We start from the raw sequence: 23850 nt of genomic DNA on the forward strand, positions 1-23850 counted from the left end.
AAACAGTCCTGAAAAAGAATTAGAGGACTTAACACTTAATTTCAAAACCTATTAGACGCTGGGGCCGGAGCTGTGGCACTGCAACTGAAGACATTGCTTGTGACACCAGGATCCCATATGGGTGCCAGTTTGAGTCCTGGCTGCTCCACTTCTGATCCAGCTCCCTAATAATACACCTGTGAAAATAGCAGAGGATGGCCCAACTGCTTGGACCCTTGATCCATGTGGGAAACCTGGAAGAAGCTAGTTTCTGCCTGGCCCAGCCCTGGGCCATTACAGCCATTTGGGGAGTGAACCAGAGGATGGAAGACCTTTCTCTCTGTCTCTCCCTCGCTCTTTCTGTAACTCTGCCTTTCAAATAAATAAAACACTTTTTAAAAAAATCTATTACACAGATAGAGTAATCAGTTTGTAGTACTGCAGTACTGGCATAATAACAGACACACAAATGAATAAAACAGAACCAAAAGGCTGGCGCCACGGCTCACTAGGCTAATCCTCTGCCTAGCGGCACCGGCACACTGGGTTCTAGTCCCAGTCGGGGCTCCGGATTCTGTCCCGGTTGCCCCTCTTCCAGGCCAGCTCTCTGCTGTGGCCAGGGAAGTGCAGTGGAGGATGGCCCAAGTACTTGGGCCCTGCACCCCATGGGAGACCAGGATAAGTACCTGGCTCCTGCCATCAGATCAGCGCGGTGCACCAGCCGCAGCGCTGCGGCCGCGGTGGCCATTGGAGGGTGAACCAACAGCAAAGGAAGACCTTTCTCTCTGTCTCTCTCTCTCACTGTCCACTCTGCCTGTCAAAAAAAAAAAAAAAAAAAACAGAACCAAGAGTCCATAAATAAAATCTGTACATATGAAATTTGTTCACCTTGTATAAATTTAAAATTTTTTAAAAAGAGACCAGAAATCAAACCTTACTTATAATCAACTGATTTTCAATTAAAGATGTGAAGGCCATTAAATGAGAAAGAATAGTCTTTTCATTGCACAGTACTGGACATCCAGGTGTGAAAAAATGAATCTAGACCACTACCTCAACAAGTTAAATATAAAGGCCAGAGGCCTGAAACTCAGAAGAAAACAGAGGCAAAACTTCTTTACCTAAGACTCTGCGGTGTCTCATCAAACGTGTAAGCATCGAAAGAAAAACAAAGATTATATTAAAATTAAACTTTTTTACATCAACGGACATTGTCAAAAATGTGAAAACAATCTACAGAATAGTAGAAAATATCGCAATCAATATACCTGATAAGAGTTTAATATCCAGAACTAATATCCAGAACTAAGTTTCACTAATAAAAAGGTCAACTGACTCGATTTAAAAATGGGGGAGAAAGGGGTAAATACATAAAGAATTTGGATAAGTATTTCTCCAAAAATGATATACAAATGGCCAATAAGCATAGCAACATAGGTCTAATATCACTAGTCATCAGGAAAATGCAAGTCAAAACTGTAATAAGATATCTCTTCACATCTATTAGGTTATCTGTTATACGACAAAAACAAATATTGGTCAGGAAGGAGAGAAATCAGAAATCCCATATATTACTGGTAGGGATGTAAAATGCTGGAGCACCTTAGGAAATGTTTTGGCAATTCCACAAGAGGTTAAACGGAGTTATTGTCTGACCCAGAAATTCTATTCCTAGAGATATATCCAAGAGAATTAAAAACAAAGGTTTACACTAAAACTTGTACACAAATGTTAATAGGAGCATTACTCATAAGAACCAAAAACTGGGAGAAAAACCCACAAGTTGAGGTCAGCACTATGACTCAGTGTTAAGCCGCCGCCTGTGATGCCAGCCTCCCATATGAACACTGTCAAATCTCAGCTGCCCTGCTTCAGATCCAGCTCCCTGCTAATGTGCCTGGGAAAGCAGCAGAAGATAGCTCAAGTACTTGAGCCCTTGCCACCAACATGAAAGATCCAGATGGAGTTCCAGGATCCTGGCTGTGGCCTGGCCCAGCCCCAGCCATTGAGACTGGAGAGTGAACCAACAGATGGAAGAGATCTTTCTTTTTTTTTTTTAAGATTTATTTTATTTATTTGAAAGACACAGTTACAAAAGAGGTAGAGACAGAGAGAGAGAGAGAGAGGTCTTCCATCCGCTGGTTCACTCCCCAGATGGCCACAACGGCTGGAGCTGCGCTGATCCGAAGCCAGGAGCCAGGAGCTTCTTCCAGGTCTCCCATGTGGGTGCAGGGGCCCAAGGACCTGGGCCATCTTGTACTGCTTTCCCGGGCCACAGAAGAGAGCCAGATCAGAAGAGGAGCATCTGGGACTAGAACCAGCGCCCGTATGGGATGCCAGTGCTTCAGGCCAGGGCTTTAACCCGCTGCATCACAGCACCGGCCCCGGGAAGATATCTTTCAGTCTTTCCCTCCCTCCAACTGCCTTTCAAGTAAATAAATAAATAAATCTTTACCCCAACAACAGAAAGGGAAAAACCCCACAAGTCCATCAACAGACGAATGGATAAACAAGAGGTAGTATATCCATTCAACAAAAAATTACTTAGCAATAACAAGGAATGAAACATTGATATATACTACAACATGCATGAATCTTGAAAAAACTGTGGTGAAAGAAGTCAATCCCAGAAGATCATATATTGTGAAATGTGCAGAATGGTTAAATTCATGGAGACAGAAAAGAGGTTACATATTGCCAGGAATTGGGGGAAAGGGAAATAATGAATGACTGAAATGAGTGAGGAATTTTTTTAAAAGATTCATTTTATTGCCGGCACCACGGCTCAATAGGCTAATTCTCCGCCTGCAGCACCAGCACCCTGAGTTCTAGTCCCGGTCAGGGCGCCGGATTCTGTCCCGGTTGCTCCTCTTCCATTCCAGCTCTCTGCTGTGGCCCGGGAGGGCGGTGGAGGATGGCCCAAGTCCTTGGGCCCTGCACCCGCAAGGGAGACCAGGAGAAACACCTGGCACCTGACTACAGATCAGTGCAGTGTGCCAGCCGGCGCAGCGGCCATTGTTGGGTGAATCAACGGAAAAAGGAAAACCTTTCTCTCTGTCTCTCCCTCTCACTGTCCAGTCTGCCTGTCAAAAAATAAAAATTAAAAAAAATTCATTTTATTTATTTGACAGGCAGAATTACAGAGAAAGGTAGAGACAGAGAGAGAAGTCTTCCATCCGCTGGTTCACTCCCCAGATGGCCGCAATGGACGGAGCTGTGCTGATCTGAAGCCAGGAGCCAGGAGCTTCCTCCGGGTCTCCCACACAGTTGTAGGTGCCCAAGGACTTGGACCATCTTCTACTGCTTTCCCAGGCTATAGCAGAGAGCTGGATTGGAAGTGGAGCAGCCAGGACTAGAACTGGCACCCATATGGGATGCTGGTGCTTCAAGCCAGGGCATTAACCCGCTGTGCCACAGCGCTGGCCCCCGAGGAATTTCTTGTGGGTATACAACTCTGTGAATATATTATGAACTGTAAAATCTTATCATTAAAGAGTTAATTTTACCATAGATGAATTGTATCTCAATAAAACTCTTTTTTTTTTTTATTTTATTTGAAAGACAGAGTTACAGAGAAAGATAGAGACACAGAGAGAGGTCTTCCACCTGCTGGTTCACTCCCCAAATGGCTGCAATACCCAGAGCTGAGCCAATCCAAAGCCAGGAGCCAGGAGCTTCTTCCAGGTCTCCCAAGTGGGTGCAGGGGCCCAAGGACTTGGGCCATCCTCTGCTGCTTTCCGTGGCACATTAGCAGGGAGCTAGATTGGACGTGGAGCAGTCAGGATACAAACCAGTGCCCATGTGGGATGTCAGTTGGCAGGCAGGAGCTTTAACCCTTTGCACCATAGCGCCAGCCCCTATGTCCCTTTTTCTTACATTTGGTGCTGCATGTGAGGCAGCACCAATCTGCACTATTTTCCTTACAGGCCCCAAAAACTCTTTTTTTTTTTTTTTTTTTTTTTGTGTGTGAGAGCCAAAGAGAGACAGAGATGTTACCTGCTGGTTCACTACTCAAAGGTTCCCAACACTGCGCACTGACGTCCAGAGCCAAAACGCAATCCAGGTCTCCCACATGGATAACAGGGACCCAAGTACTTGAGCCATCACCTGCTGCCTCCCAGGATGCACATTAGGAGGAAGCTGGAATCAGGCGCTGGACCCAGGCTCAAACCCAGGCACTCAGATATGCGATTTTAGCATCTCAACCAGCATTTTTTTTTTTTTTAAGATTTGTTTTCTTTATTTGAAAAGCAGAGAGAGAGAGAGAGATCTATCCATCAACTGGTTCACTTCCCAAATGGGTACAACATCAGGCCAAAGCCAGGAGCCAGGAGATTCATCCAGAGCCATCCTCAGCTGCTTTCCCAGGCCGTAAGCAGGGAGCTGGATCGGAAGTGGAGCAGCCAAGACTTGAACTGCAGTTGCAGGTGGCAGCTTAATCCACTATGCCACAATACTGGACCCTTGAACCAGCATCTTAACCACTAAGTCAAAACCTGCCCCCTTAAACCTTCTTTTTAAATACACTTATAAAAAGATATATCCACATAAGCTACAGATACAACACATTGAGAGAATATAGCACTCAACTTTTCCATTTTTCTTCTTCAGCAGCTATCTCAGCTCCAAGTGTTGTCTTCCTATGCATGCAACAACATCAACAACAAAAACTCATATGAAATGAAACCAACTAAATGAAATTCAACTTAATGTTAAAAAGCCACTGGCCAGTGCCACGGCTCACTTGGCTAATTCTCCGCCTGCGGTGCTGGCATCCCAGGTTCTAGTCCCGGTTGAGGTGCAGGATTCTGTCCCAGTTGCTCCTCTTCCAGTCCAGCTCTCTGCTGTGGCCCGGGAAGGCAGTGGAGGATGGCCCAAGTGCTTGGGCCCCTGCACCCACATGGGAGACCAGGAGGAAGCACCTGGCTCCTGCCAGTGCAGCGTGCCAGCCACAGCGCACCAGCCATGGCAGCCATTTGGGGGGGTGAACCAATGGAAGGAAGACCTTTCTTTCTGTCTCTCTCACTATCTAACTCTGCCTGCCCAAAAAAAAAAAAAAAAAAAAGCCACTGAAATATCAATTTTCAAACAATTTTATTTTAGCACTGATCCCAAACTAAATATTAATCTCAATCTCAAAAAAATACACATACAGACTACAAATACTCAAGAGATTTAAACTAATTGCCAACTTTCCTGAACAGATCAACAACAATTCAGATTTGCTGTGATGACAAAGTAAAAATGTACCTGCCTCAGAGGAGGAATATCCTCTAAACCCAGTGTTAACAAATGAAGAGAAAGAAACATGCACTTCTTAATTCAGAATGTTGCTTCAGGATTAATTTTAATCTAGCTAGTGTATACATAGCTGATGGCTTACAACAAGCAACGTCTTACCCTGCTTTTGCCTAGAACGCGCTAAAAACATGGCATTATCAGGAGTCACAAAAACTAAGCTGGGGTCCGAGGCAAAACCTCCCACAGGGATGACCCCCAAGGAACTCCTGTTTTGCCAACTCCCGTGCCTGCTTTCTGACAGCCTCCGTGTGCCAGGCACCTCGCCCGGGCATCAGGGTACCATGGTGAGGCATAAACAGAACAAGTTCCTGATTGCAGGAACCTTACTTTTCTACAACAAAGTTTGCCAGACTCGCCTGATCACAACTTCAAGAATTTGTTTAAAAAAAAAAATTTTTTTTTTTTCAGGATCTGCCCCCTTTCCTCGGGGAGTCACAGCCCAGGGGCCTGGGGCGGGGTGTGAAGTCGGTATTTTCATCAAGGGCTCCGGATTATTCCTATGCCCAGTGCGGGGGAGGGGAAGGGGGCATCACGCCCCATCCGCCGGGGGTCCCACCTCCAGAGTCTCCTCGTTCACCCTGACCGAGGTCCCAAACACACCGCGACACACCCAGAAAGCTTTGCAGCGTCGCTCTGTGGTGAGCCGCACGCAGCCTTGCTCCCTCCCGGGGACGGAGCCCTCACTCCCTACCGCCTCACCTGAGGCCGGCAGCACCTGAGCCTCCCCCCCAGGCTGCGTGGACACCTGCGTCCACGCCGCGACAATCGACAGTCCCCGTGGCCCGGGTTCGCGGCGGGGTCCGCCCCCCGCCGGCGCATTAGGCGCCTACTGTATGCCTCGCGCGCGCGCGCGCGCGTACTCCAGATACACTCCCGCGGAAACTGAGGCAAGCGGGCGCCGGTCGGGGTCCCGCCGCCCAGCGGCTCGCGGCGAGGCTCGAACCCCGACGGCCCGGCGGCTCCTGCCTCGCGGGCGCTAGTCAGCGGCGGAGGCCCGGCCCGGCTCGTACCGACGGAGTTTCACAAAGAAAGTCTCTCGGCCCGCGCCCCTCACGCACTCACCCGCGCCGGCGCGGGCGGAGACTCGGGCTCCCGCCGCCTGCGACTCCGTGCAGGGGTCGTCCCCGGGATCGGCTCCGGCGCCGGCGGCGGCGACTGCTCCATCCCCACGGGGACCGGGCCGCGAACGCCTCGAGCTAACGGTCCAGTCAGCTAGGCGCGCGCGCCGCTCCCGCGCGCCATGTTCCCGCCGTCCCGCGCGCCGCCGCGGCAACCCCGACCGCCCCCCCCCCACCGCGCACGCGCGCACTCGCCGCGCCGGCTCCCCGCGCGCCCCCGCGGGTTTCCCCCACGCATACCGCGCACGCGCGCACTCGCCGCGTCCCTCCCCGCGCGCCCCGCCTCGCGCCCTCCGGAGCCGGCCGCTGTTCCCGGGGCCGAGCCCACCCCCGCCGCGCCCGGCCACTCGGAGGGAGAGCCGTTCTCCGCTGCGCGCAGCCGCCTGCCGCACTGCGGACCACCTGGATCCCGGGCGCGGGGCCCCCGGAGCGCCCTCGCCTTTACCGCTTCACCCCGAGGCGAGAGCTAGGGCGGCCGTCTCTCCAAAAAGTACTGCCACTAAAGCAAGGAGACCCGACGGTGGAGGTGTGCAGGGCTGTAGGTGGCACAGGGAAGGCCCGAGTCCTGGGGACAGCCAGACCCAGTGGAGACCCCAAATTCAAGTTCTGCATCTTCACTAAGCCTTGGTGGTTGGGGTCGCGACTTCAGGGGCCTCTTTCTCCGAAAGCTGGATGAAATCATTCAGATTAAAAAAAAAAAAAAAAAAAAAAAAAAAAAGATACAGGGGCCGGCGCTGTAGCACAGCGGGTAAAGCCGGGCCTGCCGAGCGGTCGGTCATCCAAGCCTGGAGTCCTGGCTGCTCCACTTCTCATCCAGTTCTCTGCTATGGCCTGGGAAAGCAGAAGATGGCCCAAGTCCTTGGGCCCCTGCACCCGCGTGGGAGACCTCAAAGAAGCTCCTGGCTCCTGGCTTCCGATTGGACCAGCTCTGGCCATTGCAGCCATCTGGGGAGTGAACCAGTGGATGGAGGATCTCTCTCTCTCTCTCAACTCTGTGTTTCAAATAAATAAATAGAGCTTAAAATAGAAGAAAAAGGCCGGCGCCTTGGCTCACTAGGCTAATCCTCCACCTTGCGGCGCCGGCACACCGGGTTCTAGTCCCGGTCGGGGAGCCGGATTCTGTCCCGGTTGCCCCTCTTCCAGGCCAGCTATCTGCTGTGGCCCAGGAGTGCAGTGGAGGATGGCCCAAGTACTTGGGCCCTGCACCCCATGGGAGACCAGGAGAAGCACCTGGCTCCTGCCATCGGATCAGCGCGGTGCACCGGCCGCTGCGCGCCAGCCGTGGCAGCCATTGGAGGGTGAACCAACGGCAAAGGAAGACCTTTCTCTCTGTCTCTCTCTCTCACTGTCCACTCTGCCTGTCAAAAAAAAAAAAAAAAAAAAATAGAAGAAAAAAAAAAGCTATCACGCAGTGAGCATGCAACAAGACCTTTCCGGTAGTTTTGATGGATAAGAACCAAAGGCTCTCAATAACATCTGGGGAGTGAACCAGCTGATGGAAGACTCTCTCTCTCTCTCTCTCTCTCTGCCTCTGCCTCTTTATAACTCTGCCTTTCAAATAAATAAATAAATCTTTAAAAAAAAAAAAAAGAAGGGCTCAAACCCCATCTCCTTGAAAACTGGAGACCCGTGGGCAGGTCATTGGACAGAGCCATGACTTCTGCATGGGGGGTGGGGGGGCAGGCGCACCTAGCGGGATTCACGCCTGCATGTTCCTCAGCCCAGAGCTTGGCACACACCAAGCTCTCTGAGGTTCACTGGTGTAATTCTCATCCCATGCAGCCAAGAACCCTAAAAGTTTAATGAGAGGGGCTCTGCTCCCAAACCCTGCAGTATAATTAGCTGGGAGGAATTCACCCAACTTTGGAGCTGCAGCGACTCTTGCTTCCCACATCGTCACTTTCCATTCTCTGCCCCAAACCTCCCCCAAAAACCCTAAAACTGGCAGGAAAACAACAGCAGAGAAATGTTTTCCCTACTAGAAAAAAAAAAAAAAAGAAAGAAAGAAAGAAATCTCCAAGAGTCTCTTGCAGTTTGTAAATGACTATTTGTATTAGGTCCAAAAACAAAAGCAGCTCAATCTGGAGTAAAACAAAAAGGGATGGGGCCAGCACCAGGGCACACTAGGTTAATCCTCCACCTGTGGCGCCAGCATCCCATATGGGCGCCGGGTTCTAGTCCCGGCTGCTCCTCTTCCAGTCCAGCTCTCTGCTGTGGCCCGAGAAGGCAGTGGAGGACGGCCCAGGTGCTTGGGCCCCTGCACTTGCATGAGAGATCAGGAGGAGGCACCTGGCTCCTGGCTTCGGATTGGCGTAGCTCCAGCCATTGCAGCCATTTGGGGAGTGAACCAACAGAAGGAAGACCTTCCTCTCTCTCTCTCTCTCTCTCTCCCCCTCTCTCTCTTTCTCTCTCTTACTGTCTGTAACTCTGTCAAATAAGTAAATAAAAAATCTTTAAAAAGGGGGTGGGGGGAACATACCTGATCATTTGATTGTAGAGTCCTGGGGTGGGATCTCAGCTTCAGGAATAGCCGCATCCAGGTGCTCAAACCTCAACCTCCATCTCTGATTTCTCCTAGGTCTTGCTCATTCTCACACAGTTCCTTCTGCACAGTGGCCTGAGATGCCCCTAGCACACACAGACCCAAGAGAGCAGATTGAGCATCCCTCACCTGAAATGCCTGGGACCAGAAGTGGTTCAGCTTTCAGATTTTTATTTTAAGATTTTTTTTAATATTTGCATGTACATATGTATGGAACCCAAGCCTAAACACAAAATTCATTTGCATTTCATATACATCTTAAGGCAATGGTATACAATATTTTTTAATAATTTGAGGCATGAGACAAAGTTTCCTGGCATGAAAGTTACCATTTGTGGCCTCGTGTGAGTCCTCTTTCAGATTCTGGATTTTCATATTAGGGATGCTCAACCCGTAGTTCCAGCCACAGTTGATTTTCATTGGACCCACTTGGGCCACACTCCCCTACCTGAGCCAATCACCACAGCCAGATTGGTGAGACCTGGCTACCCAGTGGTCCTCCAGAAAGGAGCAAGGGTCCTCCCTGCCAGAAAGACATGGGAAAGAGGCAGGGAAGGGAGAAGGGTTACAGTTGGAAGGGGCACGAAGGACAGGGCGAGCCAGAGCTGTCCGCTGAACCATCCTGTAGGCACACAGTGGGTCTACATGGAGCAATCAGCCTGTTGTACACAGAGTGGCACTGACTTCAGCCTCCGGGAAGTAGCCCTCCACCTCTGCTCCACCACAAACCCCAGATGTGGCACTTCCCAAATCTTGTTCAAAAGCATCCCCATTTGCCATCATGTGTGCCAAGCTGCTCAAGAACAGTCCATGACTCCCTCGGACTACTTACATGGCTCTCTCACCTTTAACGATGGAAGCCAAAACTGGTAAATCCCTCATCGAATACAAGGCACTCTAGGGACCTTCCTGCACAGAATCCTCACAAACAGAATTAGCATTGGAGGCTGGTACTCTCACTGTACCCATCTTACAGATAAGGGGACAAAGGCTGAGCAATCTGAACTGACACAAAGCTCAAGTTAGGAAGTGCAGAGCTCAGGTTAGCACTAATTGCTGCCACCATTAATGTTGCCATCCTGTCTCCATTTGCTCATGCTTCAAAGTCCTGCACCCACCTTCATTGGGGATGCCAGTGGGAGGAGCTCTACTGAAAGAGTCCTAGGAACCTTTAGCTTCCCTGGTGAGAGGTCAGTTACTTTTACCATCCTCCCACTTTCCCATGACTTCACGGGAAAAGGAAAAGAATTCCATCAAAAGAAAAAAGTACAGTGAGGTTAGGAGAAGTAGAGACAACAGCCCCCTACCAGAGCTGATATCTACCCTTGCTAAGTGCTACCTATACCTGCTGTAACACACTACCACAATCTAAGTGGCTTAAAACAACATAATTTTTTTTTTTTTTTTTGACAGGCAGAGTGGATAGTGAGAGAGAGAGACAGAGAGAAAAGTCTTCCTTTTCCATTGGTTCACCCCGCAATGGCTGCTGTGGCTGGCGCGCTGTGCCCGACGCACTGCACTGATCCGAAGGCAGGAGCCAGGTGCTTCTCCTGTCTCCCAGGCGGGTGCAGGGCCCAAGGACCTGGGCCATCCTCCACTGCACTCCTGGGTCACAGCAGAGAGCTGGCCTGGAATAGGGGCAACCGGGACAGAACCCAGCGGCCCAACCGGGACTAGAACCTGGGGTGCCGGTGCCGCAAGCAGAGAATTAGCCTATTGAGCCACCTAATGTGGCTCTATAGCACAAAAACCTGAAATCAGTTCCACTTGATTAAAGTCATATTAAATTCTTCTGAAGCAAGAATTCATTTGCTTGCTTTTTCAGCTTCTAGAAGCTGCCTGTTTTCCTTGGGTTGTGGTCCCTTCCTTCATTTTCGAAGCATATCACTCCAAACTCTGCTCAGTCATCCCATCACCAGCTCCTGTGTCCCTGACTCCTCCTGTATCCTTGAGAGGATCTTTGTGATTACAAGGACCCACCAGATGAGCCAGGATAATTGCCCCACCTCCAGATCTTTAACCACATTTACATAGTCACTTTTGCCATAAACAGGAATGTGTTCACAGTTCTGGGATTCTTAGGATGCGGACACCTTTGGGGGCCATTATGAAGCCACCAAGGTAGTTTTATAATCAGACAGAGCTGACTCAAAGTGCTCTGGAGGGGCTGGCACTGCGGCATAGTGGGTAAAGCCGCCACCTGCACGGCCATCATCCTGTATGGGTACAGGCTTGATTCCCCGCTGCTCCACTTCTGATCCAGCTCTCTGCTATGGCCTGGGAATACAGTGGAAGATGGCCCAAGTCCTTGGGCCCCTGCACCCACATGGGAGACTCAGAAGAAGCTCCTGGCTCCTGGCTTTGGATCAGCACAGCTCTGGCCGTTGCAGCCAATTGGGGAGCGAACCAGGAGATGGAAGACCTCTCTCTGCATCACCTCTCTCTGTGTAAGTTTGACTTTGAAATAAATAAATGAATTAAAAAAAAAAAAAGTGCTCTGGAACCAGAAGGGCAGGCTACCTGCCCCAAGAGAAAAATTGCCCTTGAAAAACATAGCCTCCACATTAAATATTCAAATGAGCTAAAACTCATTAAGTTTGGCAATCTCTGCTTCATTCCTTTAAATAAGCAAACCACCTAAATCTTTTATCTAGCCCCTGTCCCAGGCCAGCCAAACCCCAAAATGCTTGTATGTACTTCCAATGGCAATTGCCAAGCTCTCATTTCTGATTGCCAGCACAACAGCTGTGTGCCCCTCACCTTGCCCTCAAGGAATCACCCCTGCCACCCAAGCAAGGGTGCTCAATTCATAACATGGCCAGCAAGCTACAATGTGGGCTAAAATCCATGATGCAGTTAAAAAACGCACAATCATGGGTCAGAAAGAGAAAAGAGCCACACTGGGGTGGGCATTTAGCTTGGCAGTTAGGACACTTGTGTCCTATATGGAAGTACTTGTGTTTAATACATAGTTCTTGCTTTTCACTCCAGCTTCCTGCTAATACAGACTTTGGGAGGCAGCAGTAATGGCTCAAGTAATTAGATTCCTGTTATTTACATGGGAGACCTCGATTGAGTGCCTGGCTCCCAGCTTCAGCCCTGGCCCAGACATGGCTCAGTCTAAGACCTAACTCTTGTGGGCATTGTGACAGTGAATCAGTAGATGGGAGCTCTCTATTTCTATTAATTAAAAAAAAAAAAAAAAAAAGCCAGGGCTGGCGTTGTGGCATAGCTGGTAAGCCGCCGCCTACAGCACCAGCATCCCATATGGGCGCCAGTTCACAACCTGGCTGCTCCACTTCCAATCCAGCTTTCTGCTATGGCCCAAATACCTGAGCCCTGCACCTGCGTGAAGACAAGAAAGAAGCTCCTGGCTCCTAGCTTCAGATTGGCAAAGCTCCGGCTGTTGTAGCCATCTGGGGAGTGAACCAGAGGGTGGAAGACCTCTCTCTCTGCCTCTGTCTCTTTGTGACTCTGCCTTTCAAATAAATAAATCTTTAAAAAAAATAAAAATAGTTAGCTTTTCCAACCACTTGCACTCTTGATGGCTTCCAGGTCTAGCCATTTGTAATCATGAAACAAATCCCCCCTTACATAAAATAATTGGGACAGATTTCTCTTTCTTGTCACCAAGATGTTACAACTTCCACAGATCACAGGGCTATCCCTACAGCCCATCTGCAGGAACTGAACACCCTGGGAGAACAGACAAGGATATCTTCTTTAGGACAGACATTTGGCACAGCAGTTAAGATGCCACTTGGGGGGCCAGCGTTGTGACACAGATCAAGCTGCTGCCCGCAGTCCCGGCATCCCATATGGACACTGGTTTGAGTCCCAGCTGCTCCACTTCTAATCCAGCTCCCCGCTAATGTGCTTGGAAAAGCAGTGGAAGATGGCCCAAATCCTTGGGCCCCTGCACCCATGTGGGAGACTCAGATGAAGCTCCTGGCTTCAGCCTGGCCCAGCCCTGGCCATCTGGGGAGTAAACCAGCAGATGGAAGATTTCTGTTTTTCCTTCTCTGTGTCTGCAACTCTGCCTTTCAAATAAAACAAAAATAAATCTTAAAAAAAAATTAAAGACACCACTTGGGGTACTCATATCTCATACCGGAGTGTGGGGGTTTCAGTTCCAGCTGTGGTTCTGAGTCCAGCTTCCTGCTAACGCACACCCTAGAAGGCAGCAGATGATGGCTCAGGTCCTTGGGTCCCTGCCATCCACACGGGAGACTCAAATGTACTTCCAGACTCTTGATTTGGGCATTTGGGAAGTAAACCAGAGGATGTCAGATTCCTAGCTGTTTTCTCTCTCTCTCTCTCTTTCTCTCTCTCTCTCTCTTTCAAACAAACAAAAAAAATTTTTAATTTTTTTTCTTCAGTCTCTTGTGGGCTTTGCCAGTGTGAGTCAAACCCCTGGTTCTGACTCAATATGTGACGAAGAGGACAAAAAATGTTAGTATTAGAGTCAGAAAAAACTGGGTTGAGTCCCAGTGCTGCCACTTGTCAGTTGTGTGATGTTGGACAAGCTACCTCACTCCTCTACACCCGGGTTCCTTGCCTGTACGTGATGGTGGTGGGAGGAACCTGGCTCAGAGGGTCACCAGGAGTACAAGACCAACCATGGACAGGGCTTTGCCCAGGCCTCCTGTGCTCATTACTAGGTCAACCTGGTCTGCCCACATAGCTCATATCTGCTCTGAGACCTGAGTCATCCATAAATCGTTTGGCAGAAAAGATATGGGAGTATGTGTAACTCTTCTCTACCTCTTTTCCCATGGATCCTTGCTGCAGAAATATTCCTGTTTGGCTACAGGACTCCCTTATACAAATACAGTAGAGATGCTCTACCTAAACTTGCAAAAGTTCTGAATTTTACAACTTATCCAGCCCGAAGTTCCAGAAACTCTACGAGGGTGAGGATGAGAACTGAAAGTTGGCTTGTATTACACACACCGAGGTCCCTGGCATCTCCAAGTGCAGCCTGCCACTGCAAATCCCACCCCAGCCTCGCTGTGCCTTTTCCACTCTTTCTAAGGGGCCTTTTGAATGTGTATTCAGATGAAGATGGTGACATCCGGAGAGCCAGCCTGGTGATGACAGCCTCAGCAGGGCTCCAGATGAATGGCACACAGCAACCTGGGGGGGAGGGAGCAGGCATTCAACTCAAAAACCATTCATCAAGCGCCCACACAGAGCCCAGGTTCCATCAGATTTTTAATTGTGTATCAGTGATTGTGGAGAAGCAATTATTTCCATAATTAAAATACAAATCATAAGACCCAGATTGAGGGAAACAAAAAAGATGACAACGGAATGAAAGCAGGTACATTTCTTTCATGTTCAAACCACGGGGTTACGACACAGCAGCACACACGGTCCGGCGCTTTGTGGCCTCAGCATTCTCTGCTTCTTCTTCAAGGGGCCGCTTTTGACTAGTGGAAGGCTGGAAATGAAGGAGAGAAAGGAGCCGTGTTCAAAAGCAAATCAATGGCTTCTACCAAGGTTCCTCAATATGCTTCTAGTAAATCAAGGGCATTCCATGTGAACCTTCTAACACCAAGAATTACTGGGACCAAGGTTGGGGTGCAGTGGGTTAAGCAGCTGCCTGCAATGCCGGCATCCCATATGAAGGCATTAGCTGGGCGTCTGCCCCAACGTGGGAGACCAGGATGGAGTTCCTGCCTCCTGACTCAGCACAGCCCAGTCCTGGCTGTTTTGGCCATTTGGGGAGTGAACCAGTGGATGGAAGCCCTCTCTTTCTCTTTCTCTCTCTCTGCCTTTCAAATACATAAATACTTCTTTTTAAAAAATTACTAGTTATCATGACAAATTTATTACTACCACACCTTATCCTACTCTGACATGTTTATCTACTGATAATTCTTATTTGTTTTAAAATATGTATTTATTTATTTATTTGAAGGCAGAGTGAGAAACAGAGGAAGAGAGAGGGAGAGGCACAGAGAGATCTTCTATCTGTTGGTTCACTCCTCAAATGGTTACAACAGGCAGATCTGGGCCAATCTGAAGCCAAGAGCCAGGAACTCCATCCAGGTCTCCCATTTGGGTGGCAGAAACTCAAGTACTTCAGCCTCCATCTGGATGAGAAGCTGAGAAGCCCTAAATGTGAAATAAGCATGCAAAAGAACCTCACTCTGGATGCTGCTCTTTCCCTGGGCCAGCACCGTGTGCTAGGATCCTCTCTCTCTCTTTTTTTTTTTTTTTTTTTTTTTTGACAGGCAGAGTGGACAGTGAGAGAGAGAGACAGAGAGAAAGGTCTTCCTTTGCTGTTGGTTCACCCTCCAATGGCCGCCACAGCCGGCGCGCTGCGGCCAGCGCACCGCGCTGATCCGATGGCAGGAGCCAGGTACTTCTCCTGGTCTCCCATGGGGTGCAGGGCCCAAGCACCTGGGCCATCCTCCACTGCACTCCCAGGCCATAGCAGAGAGCTGGCCTGGAAGAGGGGCAACTGGGACAGAAACCGGCGCCCCGACCGGGACTAGAACCCGGTGTGCTGGCACCACAAGGTGGAGGATTAGCCTAGTGAGCTGCGGCGCCGGCCAGGATCCTCTCTCTTGACACCAGGCAGCAGCAGCAAGAGGAGCAGCCGCCAAGCTCCCACTCAGTCCCAGGCTCTCCGTGAGTGCAGAGCACACTCTGCAGTGTGCTGTGTTGCTAAGCCTGGATGTTCAATACATTGTGTATACAGTGAGTTTTATGTTATTTTCAAGTTTACATAGGTTAACTGGGCAAGGGTGTGGAGGGTAGGCAGGAAAGTGGTTCAGTGGCTCACTAGGTGTTGGGACACCCGCATCCCATATCCATTTCCGATATGCACACCTGGGGGAGGGACGGGGTCCCTGCCATTCATGTGGGAGACCTGGTTTGAGTTCCTGATTGCTGGCTTTGGCATGGATCACTCTCAGCTGTTGCAGGCATTTGGGGAGTGAACCAATGATGGAAGATCTGTTTCTGCGTCTTTCAAATAAAACAACTAAAAATAATTAAAATTAAAAAGACTTTAAAAGAGTTTTATTGTAACTATTGGTTGAACTCTGTAATTAATACACAATTACTCTTAGGTGTTTAATTAATGCTATAACCAGTACTCAAATAGTATTTTACACTTTGTGTTTCTGTGTGGGTATAAACTGTGGAAATCTTTACTTAATACATGCTAAATTGATCTTCTGTATATAAAGACAATTGAAAATTAAAAAAAATAAAATAAAAAAATAAGAGTTTTATTGGAATGTGGGAAGAACATCTGTATATCAAAAGTAAGCAGTTTCCTGCTAATGCAGACTCTCACAGGCAGCACATGGTGGCTCAAGGATTGGGTCCCTGGTCACTCTCATGGGGACACCTGGATTGTGTTCCCAGATACTCAGTCTGGCCCAACTCTGGCCATTCCAGGCATTTGTGGACTGACCCAATGGGTGACAGTTCTCTCTCTCTCTCTCTCTCCCTTTGTCTCAAATTAGAAAAATAATAAGTAAGCAGCATAACCAGTCCCCTCTGGGTCATCTTCCCCTAAATTATCGTATTTAAAAAGACAATAACACCTCTCCTAGGAGCCTCAAGTCTTGCTCTTTTATGGGAAGATGATCTTTCTTTGTTTTCCCATTTATAAAGCTGGGAGGGAACAGTGGGGGATGGGGAGATATCATTCACTAAAAGAAGTAATAGGTGAGTAATTATCACACAGTTATTCTTAAGTGTTGAAAATTAACTGAAATGTGATCCCTGTTAAACATAAGAGTGGGAATAAGAGAGGGAAGAGATGTATAATTTGGGGCATGCTCGGGCTGACTTGCCCCAATTGGTAGAGTTGGAAACATACCAGGGGATTCCAATTCAATCCCATCAAGGTGGCATGTGCGAATGCCATCTCACTACTCCAAGTGATCAATTTCAGTTCACAATTGATCATAATGAAAGGACTAAGAGTCAAAGGGAGCACATAAACAAGTCTAGTATCTGCTAACACCAACCGATAGAATAAATAAAGGGGAGAGTGATCCAACATGGGAAGTGAGATACTCAGCAGACTCATAGAATGGCGGATGTCCTAAATAGCACTCTGGCCTCAGAATCAGCCCTAAAGGCACTCGGATCTGGCTGAAAAGCCCATGAGAGTATTTCAGGCATGGAAAGCCAAGACACTCTGGCAAAAAGATCTCTGTGAGTGAGATCCCAGTGGAAAGAACAGGTCTTCAAAGAGGGAGGTGCCTTTCTCTGAAGGGAGGAGAGAACCTCCACTTTGACTATGACCGTGTCTAAACAAGATAAGAGTCGGAGAACTCAAGGGGCTTCCATAGCCTTGGAAACTCATAACTGGTGCATAGGGAGATTACTGATGCCATAAACAGGAGTGTCAATTGGTAAAGTCAACAACAGGAGTCACTGTGTACTTACTCCTCATGTAGGATCTCTGTCCTTAACGTGCTGTACACTGAGGCTTAATGCTATAACGAGTACTCAAACAGTATATTTCACTTTGTGTTTCTATGGGGGTGCAAACGACTGAAATCTTTACTTAATGTACACTAAACTGATCTTCTGTAAAAAAAAAAAAAAAAAAAGAAAGAAAGAAATTATCTATTCCCAACTTGACTCTCACTGGGATTAAACATGACAATAGGTCTGATCTGATTTCATCATCATTTAAAAAAAAATCATCTATTATTTTTCACTTTATGTTTCTGTGTGGGAGCAAACTGTTGAAATACTTACTTAAGGTATACTAAGCTGATCTGTATATTAAGATAATCGAAAATGAATCTTGATGTGAATGGAAGGGGAGAGGGAGTGGGAAAGGGGAGGGTTGTGGGTGGGAGGGACGGTATGGGGGGGGAAGCCATTGTAACACATGAGTCGTACTTTGGAAATTTATATTCATTAAATAAAAGATAAAAAAAAACAAACAAACAAAAAAAATCACTGTAAGCATTATATGTGTATATTTATGTATGTAGAAAATAAGTACATGCAGAAGTATCAATTCATTAAAAGTTTATCTCTCATAAAAAAAAAAAAAAAAAAGAAGTAATAGGTGAGAACTTACAAAGAACTACAGAAGAATAAAACTGCAATAAATCATTAACCGCTTGCCCAAAATTTGAAGTTTCCAACAAATTCCAATTTCAGCCTGTGATGGAGGGTTCCATCCTTGCCTTGCAGGGAGACCTAATGACAATCCCTAGCTGTGCTTCTTTTTTTAGGTTTTCATGCATTTATTTATTTGAGAGGCAGAGTTTTTATTCATTTTATTCATTTATTTATTTGAGAGGCAGAGTTACAGACAGAGAAGGAGAGACAGAGAGAAAGATCTTCCATCCTCTGGTTCTGGGCTGATCCAATGCCAGGAGCCAGGAACTTCTTCCAGGTCTCCCACACGGGTACAGCGGCCCAAGGACTTGGGTCATCTTCTACTGCTTTCCTAGGCCATAGCAGAGAGCTGGATTGGAAGTGGAGCAGTTGGGACGCAAACCAGCGCCCATATGGGATGCCAGTGCACAGGCGAGGCTTAGCCTACTACACCACAAGGCTGGCCCCACTGCTTCTCCATGCATGAAACATACCCTATTAAGTCTTCTGAGGATGCCTATGCAGATCAACTTGAAACAAAGTATCTTCTATGTTAGCCCTTAAAAGGCTACAAAATTGCTCCTCAGGAGACTTTCAACTCCTTATCCTTGCTCATCAGCTACCCAAAGCTAGCCTGTGTTTAATGGTCATCGATCGTCAGGAATACCTGGTCTGGGACTTGGGAGACAGCCACCGATTTATCTTCCTCAGACAGGAGACTCCGAAACTTTCTTTTCATGTCCTCATCCTGTGAACAAATTAAAAGAATAAGTACATTGTGTCTCCAGGAAGGAAAGCTCCCAGAATGACAGGTCTAGGATGTCCCTGGAAAGAGGGAGGCAGGGGGGCAGGCATTTAGCCTAATGGTTAGGGTACCCACATCCAGCATCTGAGTACCTGGGTTCAATACCCAGATCCAGCTCCTGACTCCAGCTTTCTGCTGCTGTGGACTCTGGGGAGGAAATCAGCTATGACTCAAGTGACTTGATTTCTGCCACCCAAGTGGGAGACCTGGATTGAGTTCCTGGCTCCTATCTCCAGCCCTGCCATTGCAGGCATTGGGGAGTTAACCAGTTAACCACTGAGGAGTTAACCAGTTGGGAGCACTCTGTGTGTGTGTGTGTGTGTGTGTGCATCTTTCTGCCTCTCAGATAAATAGAAAAAGGAAAAGGAAGACACAGAGAAGTAGACATTCAGTCTATCGAAAGACTCACACCCTTGCTGAAGCTCCAGGAATGAAGTGAGTCCACACTGCTCATCCCCACTCTCCCACAGCAGTCTAATCAGCAGCCGGGGTTCAGTCAAGATGGACTGAACCACAACCACATGTCTGAAAGTTCTCAGTGGGTCAGAGAAACACGGACCCCCACCAGTCAAAAGGTTTCACAGCCAGCATCTCAGACCCTACCAGAAATGGCGAAACCTAGTAGGACCTCCCCTACTCTGCCAACAGAAGGCACCCATGCCATCCTAACAACTGACCTAGCACTCCCAGGAAAATTCACCCAGCAGGTGCCAGAGGGACTTTACACCCACAACATCCCAGAGCTCAGACTTAAGGAGAAAGGAAGGGAATGAACAGGATGCATGCAGATGACAGTGTTTAAAGCTCCAAGAAGGAGAGCCGGGGACAGGGGTAGGGAGAGAACCTGTATTTGGGAACCCTGAGAGGTAACCTCGCCTTCAGAGAGGGGAACACGCATGACTGGAAATGTGGGCTCTGGGGCCAGCTGGGAGCCCAGCTCAGCCTCTCACAAGTGGCGTGTGCAGAATACAAGACCAAGAGCTGCCCGATTCCAGAGCCCCACGTGCTTCCCACCAATTGACCCCACAAACTCCATCCCCTAATCCAAGTGTCCCATGGTGGGCAGGAGAACAAAGACCTCCACTATTTAGCACTTCTATGGATACAGGAAATTTAGGGCAGTGGAGGCCTAAAAGCAGGTTCCTCCCTCCATGTAGGAATCAGAACCACTACCTGCCTTGGCACTGTTTTATTGAGTCACTTGTGGAGAAGCTCGCTGCCTTTGCTGATAGCACCAAGCTCCACCAACACTGCCAGGCCCCTCGGTATGCAGACGCTCTTCACAGTGGGTGAAAATATGAGTGCCCAAAGCCCTGTGAGCAGGCCCTGCCTCCTCCTGGTCTCACACCTTACTCTGCACCTACCCCTATAACCTACCACATGTATGGTGCCACTCCACAATGTGTGGTCAGAACTGGCTTCGACCCAGAATTTCAGCATCCCGAGGCAAAGACTTATCTTATTCCCCTTTGTCTGCACCCATGATGCCTAGCAGCTCTTTACTGCGCTCTGAAGGAATGAACAAATGGACAAACCACAGTGGAATGCCCTGTGGGTGGCAGTCCTTCAGGGAGGCCAGAGTGACCACAAGCCTATTAGACCTACTGTTAAAATTATTTTTATTTATTTATTTTTAATTTATTTGAAAGACAGCGAGAGATATTCCATCCACTGGCTCGCTTCCCAAATGCTTGCAGCAGCTGGGGTTGAGCCACACTGAAGCCTGGGGCCCGGAATTCAATCCAGGCTCCAATCCAGGGACCCAACTACTTGAGCCATCATCTGATGCCTCCGAGGGTGCACATTAGCAGGAAGCTAAATTGGAAGACAAGTAGATGAGACTTGATCCAGGCACTCTCTCAAAACACCCATCCCTAGGCAAATTTCTACAACAGTCATCAAATAGCAATAAGAAAAAGGAGCTCACTGTCGCCACAGAGAACAACATGTATCTGTAAGTACTATTCCTTTGAGGTGTCACCATCTATTCAAAATTATTAAGTCGTCTCTTGAAAGTAAACAGGAAGAAACCCTCTATTTCAAATAGTAATCACGAAGCAGAAAGTGCACATATAAGGGATTCACTCAAAACTGGACATCTTGTTAATGACCAGAGACCAGAGCCCACATAAGCAAATGCTCAGGCCAGTGCCAGACCCACGAAACCATTTGGTTCCTCAAAGATGCTGAATGTTCCCAAAATAAAACCTAAACTGGCCGGCGCCGTGGCTCAATAGGCTAATCCTTCACCTAGCGGCGCTGGCATACCGGGTTCTAGTCCCGGTCGGGGCACCGGATTCTGTCCCGGTTGCCCCTCTTCCAGGCCAGCTCTCTGCTGTGGCCAGGGAGTACAGTGGAGGATGGCCCAAGTGCTTGGGCCCTGCACCTGCATGGGAGACCAGGAGAATCACCTGGCTCCTGCCTTCGGATCAGCGCGGTGCGCCAGCCGCAGCGCACCAGCCGTGGCAGCCATTGGAGGGTGAACCAACGGCAAAGGAAGACCTTTCTCTCTGTCTCTCTCTCTCTCTCTCTCTCACTATCCACTCTGCCTGTCAAAAAAAAAAAAAAAAAAAAAAACAAAAAACAAAACAAAACAAAAAACCTAAACTATCACTAACAGATGTTTTAGATGGGAAATCTGCATCCCTGTGTTCATTCAGCATTTGCCCCACCTTTTGCTGCAAAAAAAAATAAAATGTAGACAAAAGAGTATTCAAGTAAGACCCCTGTGGCGGAGTTGAACTTTACCTTCTGTTTGGTTGTTAGTAACAGTTTTCTTTTGAGACAAAAAGCACAAGAAAAATAGGCTGCGATTGCTCGTAAATTCTAGGCAGATGCAAACCTGTTCCCAGGCCTAACTGGCCAGCTCCACTCCCCACCCCCACCCGGCCAAATGGACATAGCTCCTTATCTCTACATTTGGGCTCCAAGAGTTTCCCTGTTAGGACACATGAAAAGAGCCAAGAAGCATGTTTCTCTTTCTCACCAAAATTAAATCCCCACATGCATAGGGCATCCTTTGTCTCCAAACTCCTTTGCTCCGGGGTCCTGCTGTTTCAAGTCTGTGTGGTCTATTAAATGCTAAATCATCTGACAGATTTCTTCTGGGGGGGACTGCAGTTTCCAGGGCAACATCCAAAACACATATATCTGCCTTTTTTTTTCTTTTAAGGATTTGCTGCTCTCAACCTGAGCTGAGTTGAGCAAACTGTTAGGTGTAGAGGGTAGCAAGAGTGAAGGCACAATCTTCCAGGAGTCCCAAAAGTATGGAGCTGAGGCCAAATGGTCCAACGAGTTCCTAGACCAGCAATCCCCATAGTGATGGCCTCTTTCTTGAGCGACATGGCTTAAGAGACCATGCACACACGAGACCAAAGGTTAACAGAAATAAGAATGGCTGTACTGAGAAGACTAGACATCCATCAGAAATCCTACCCCATGCTGTAGCTAATTCCAAAACTAAAGACTACCCTAGCAAAGCCACAAAGGACTTCCAACTCTGGCAGCTCCAAATGAGGTCAGTGCACAACTGAATGGCAACCACAACCCCCAGCAGGAAGATGAGGGTAATGCAGACTTGAAAGGTGCAGGTGACAGCCCACACTGATGGCATGCTTACTCACCATGAACCAGAAGTGGGACCCTGACATCCAATTACTGGGGCTTGAGAAATAGCTGCATTCTCCCCCAGGAAGTCAACCCTCCTCCACCTCCCCCAGGTTCCCAGATTCAAGGCTGCTGATGGCTGGAATGCAGCCCACCCATCCTGGGACGGCAGGGAATGGGGTGGGGGGGTGGGGGTGGAGTATTGTTAAGGGTGGAGCCAGAGAAATCTCTCAAAGGAACAGAGCCAAATGTAGACTCAGGGCAGCCAAGTGGGGCTGGAATAAGCCATAAAGTGCTTGTCCATCCAACAGCCTCAATAATAGCACAGAGATTACATGCCACAAATATACATACAACCACACCCTACCTATTACCTACAGCTTGATCTAAAATAATTGAACAGACCGAAGGAAACAAATGTGTTTCTGTCCTCTTCTTCCTCCTCTTCCTCCTCCTTCTTCTTTCTCTCTCTCTCTCTCTCTGCCATTTGAGGGCCCTCCATGTATTTTATGCTAGCAAAAATTGCCCCACACCAACCTGAAGCCAAGGGTGATTTAAAGCTTCTTCTGTTGTAAGACGCACCTTTGGGTCCACTACCAACAACTTCTTGACGAGGTCCAGAGCTAAAGCAACAAGATAATTGGGCAGAGCACAGTGAAAAGGATCAATACATGGAATCAGCAATATTAAAGTATACCAGAGTTACAGGCCACCATCCAGAAAGAGAGAGGGTCTGAGATCACCATGGAGTCAGCAGAACGGTGGGCAGGGCCCCTGTTCCTCCTCACTCCCAGTGTCCAAAGTACTCTACTCTGAACACCTGGGTTGATAATGATACTCCCTGTGTCTCCCTTCTGGGACATTACAACCTCTCAGCTCCTGTTCCCTGTTACTGGACTCAAGTTCAAAACTAATTACAGCTGAACTTTCACCCAGTTGTAAGAAACTCAGGATGCATAGCCAGCTCGCTCTCGCGCGCTCTCTCTCTCTCTCTCTCACCCAGGGGCTGATGCTGCCAGTTCCTAAACCAGAAAGAGGCTCCCTGGAACTGCAGCCTTGTTGGAAAAGAACTACTCCAGCAATCAACAGTTCCAGGCTGGTTTATCTACCCCAACAATGCTATTCCTTAAACATTCCGACATTTAACAGAATCACCTAGGTTACATTGTTTGACATTTAGTTTTCATTCTCTACTTCTTCTTCAGGGAATTACAAGGTTGCACTTTTAAGTTATAAAATACAATGGCATCTGGCTTTTACACTACTTAAAGGAAACTTTGCAACTGAAGAGTTACTTATTATTTTGCTCACTCAACTGGGAAACAGGCACTTGTATAAAGGATACTTAAGCCTTATAAAAGGCCTCTAAAGTAAGGGTTATTAAGGGCCCAGTTGACAAATAAAGACAA

General features: G+C 48.1%; 2 protein-coding genes across 8 annotated transcripts in view; both read right to left on the reverse strand.

Annotated features, from left to right (window-relative positions):
* The window catches only part of TTC28 (tetratricopeptide repeat domain 28), a 700068-nt gene extending 693501 nt beyond the window's left edge, over positions 1 to 6567 (reverse strand). For both annotated transcript variants that reach the window (XM_051826641.3, XM_008274620.5), the window contains exon 1: positions 6343 to 6567. In XM_051826641.3, the coding sequence (XP_051682601.3) occupies positions 6343 to 6444 (102 nt within the window). In that variant the 5' untranslated portion in view covers positions 6445 to 6567. The remainder of the gene's footprint in view (positions 1 to 6342) is intronic.
* Positions 6568 to 14136: 7569 nt separating this feature from the next.
* Positions 14137 to 23850, reverse strand: part of CHEK2 (checkpoint kinase 2) — a 49183-nt gene continuing 39469 nt past the window's right edge. For all 6 annotated transcript variants that reach the window (XR_016227285.1, XR_007911928.3, XM_089323319.1 and 3 more), the window contains 3 exons: positions 22979 to 23064; positions 18698 to 18778; positions 14137 to 14383 (listed from right to left, as the gene is read on the reverse strand). Coding sequence is in view for 4 of the 6 variants with exons in the window: in XM_089323319.1 (XP_089179445.1) it covers positions 14294 to 14383; positions 18698 to 18778; positions 22979 to 23064 (257 nt within the window). In the remaining 2 variants the exon portion in view is untranslated. The remainder of the gene's footprint in view (positions 14384 to 18697; positions 18779 to 22978; positions 23065 to 23850) is intronic.

This window comes from Oryctolagus cuniculus, chromosome 21 (assembly GCF_051225735.1).
Source record: "Oryctolagus cuniculus isolate XC-2025 breed Fujian yellow rabbit chromosome 21, ASM5122573v1, whole genome shotgun sequence".
Lineage (NCBI taxonomy): Eukaryota > Metazoa > Chordata > Mammalia > Lagomorpha > Leporidae > Oryctolagus > Oryctolagus cuniculus.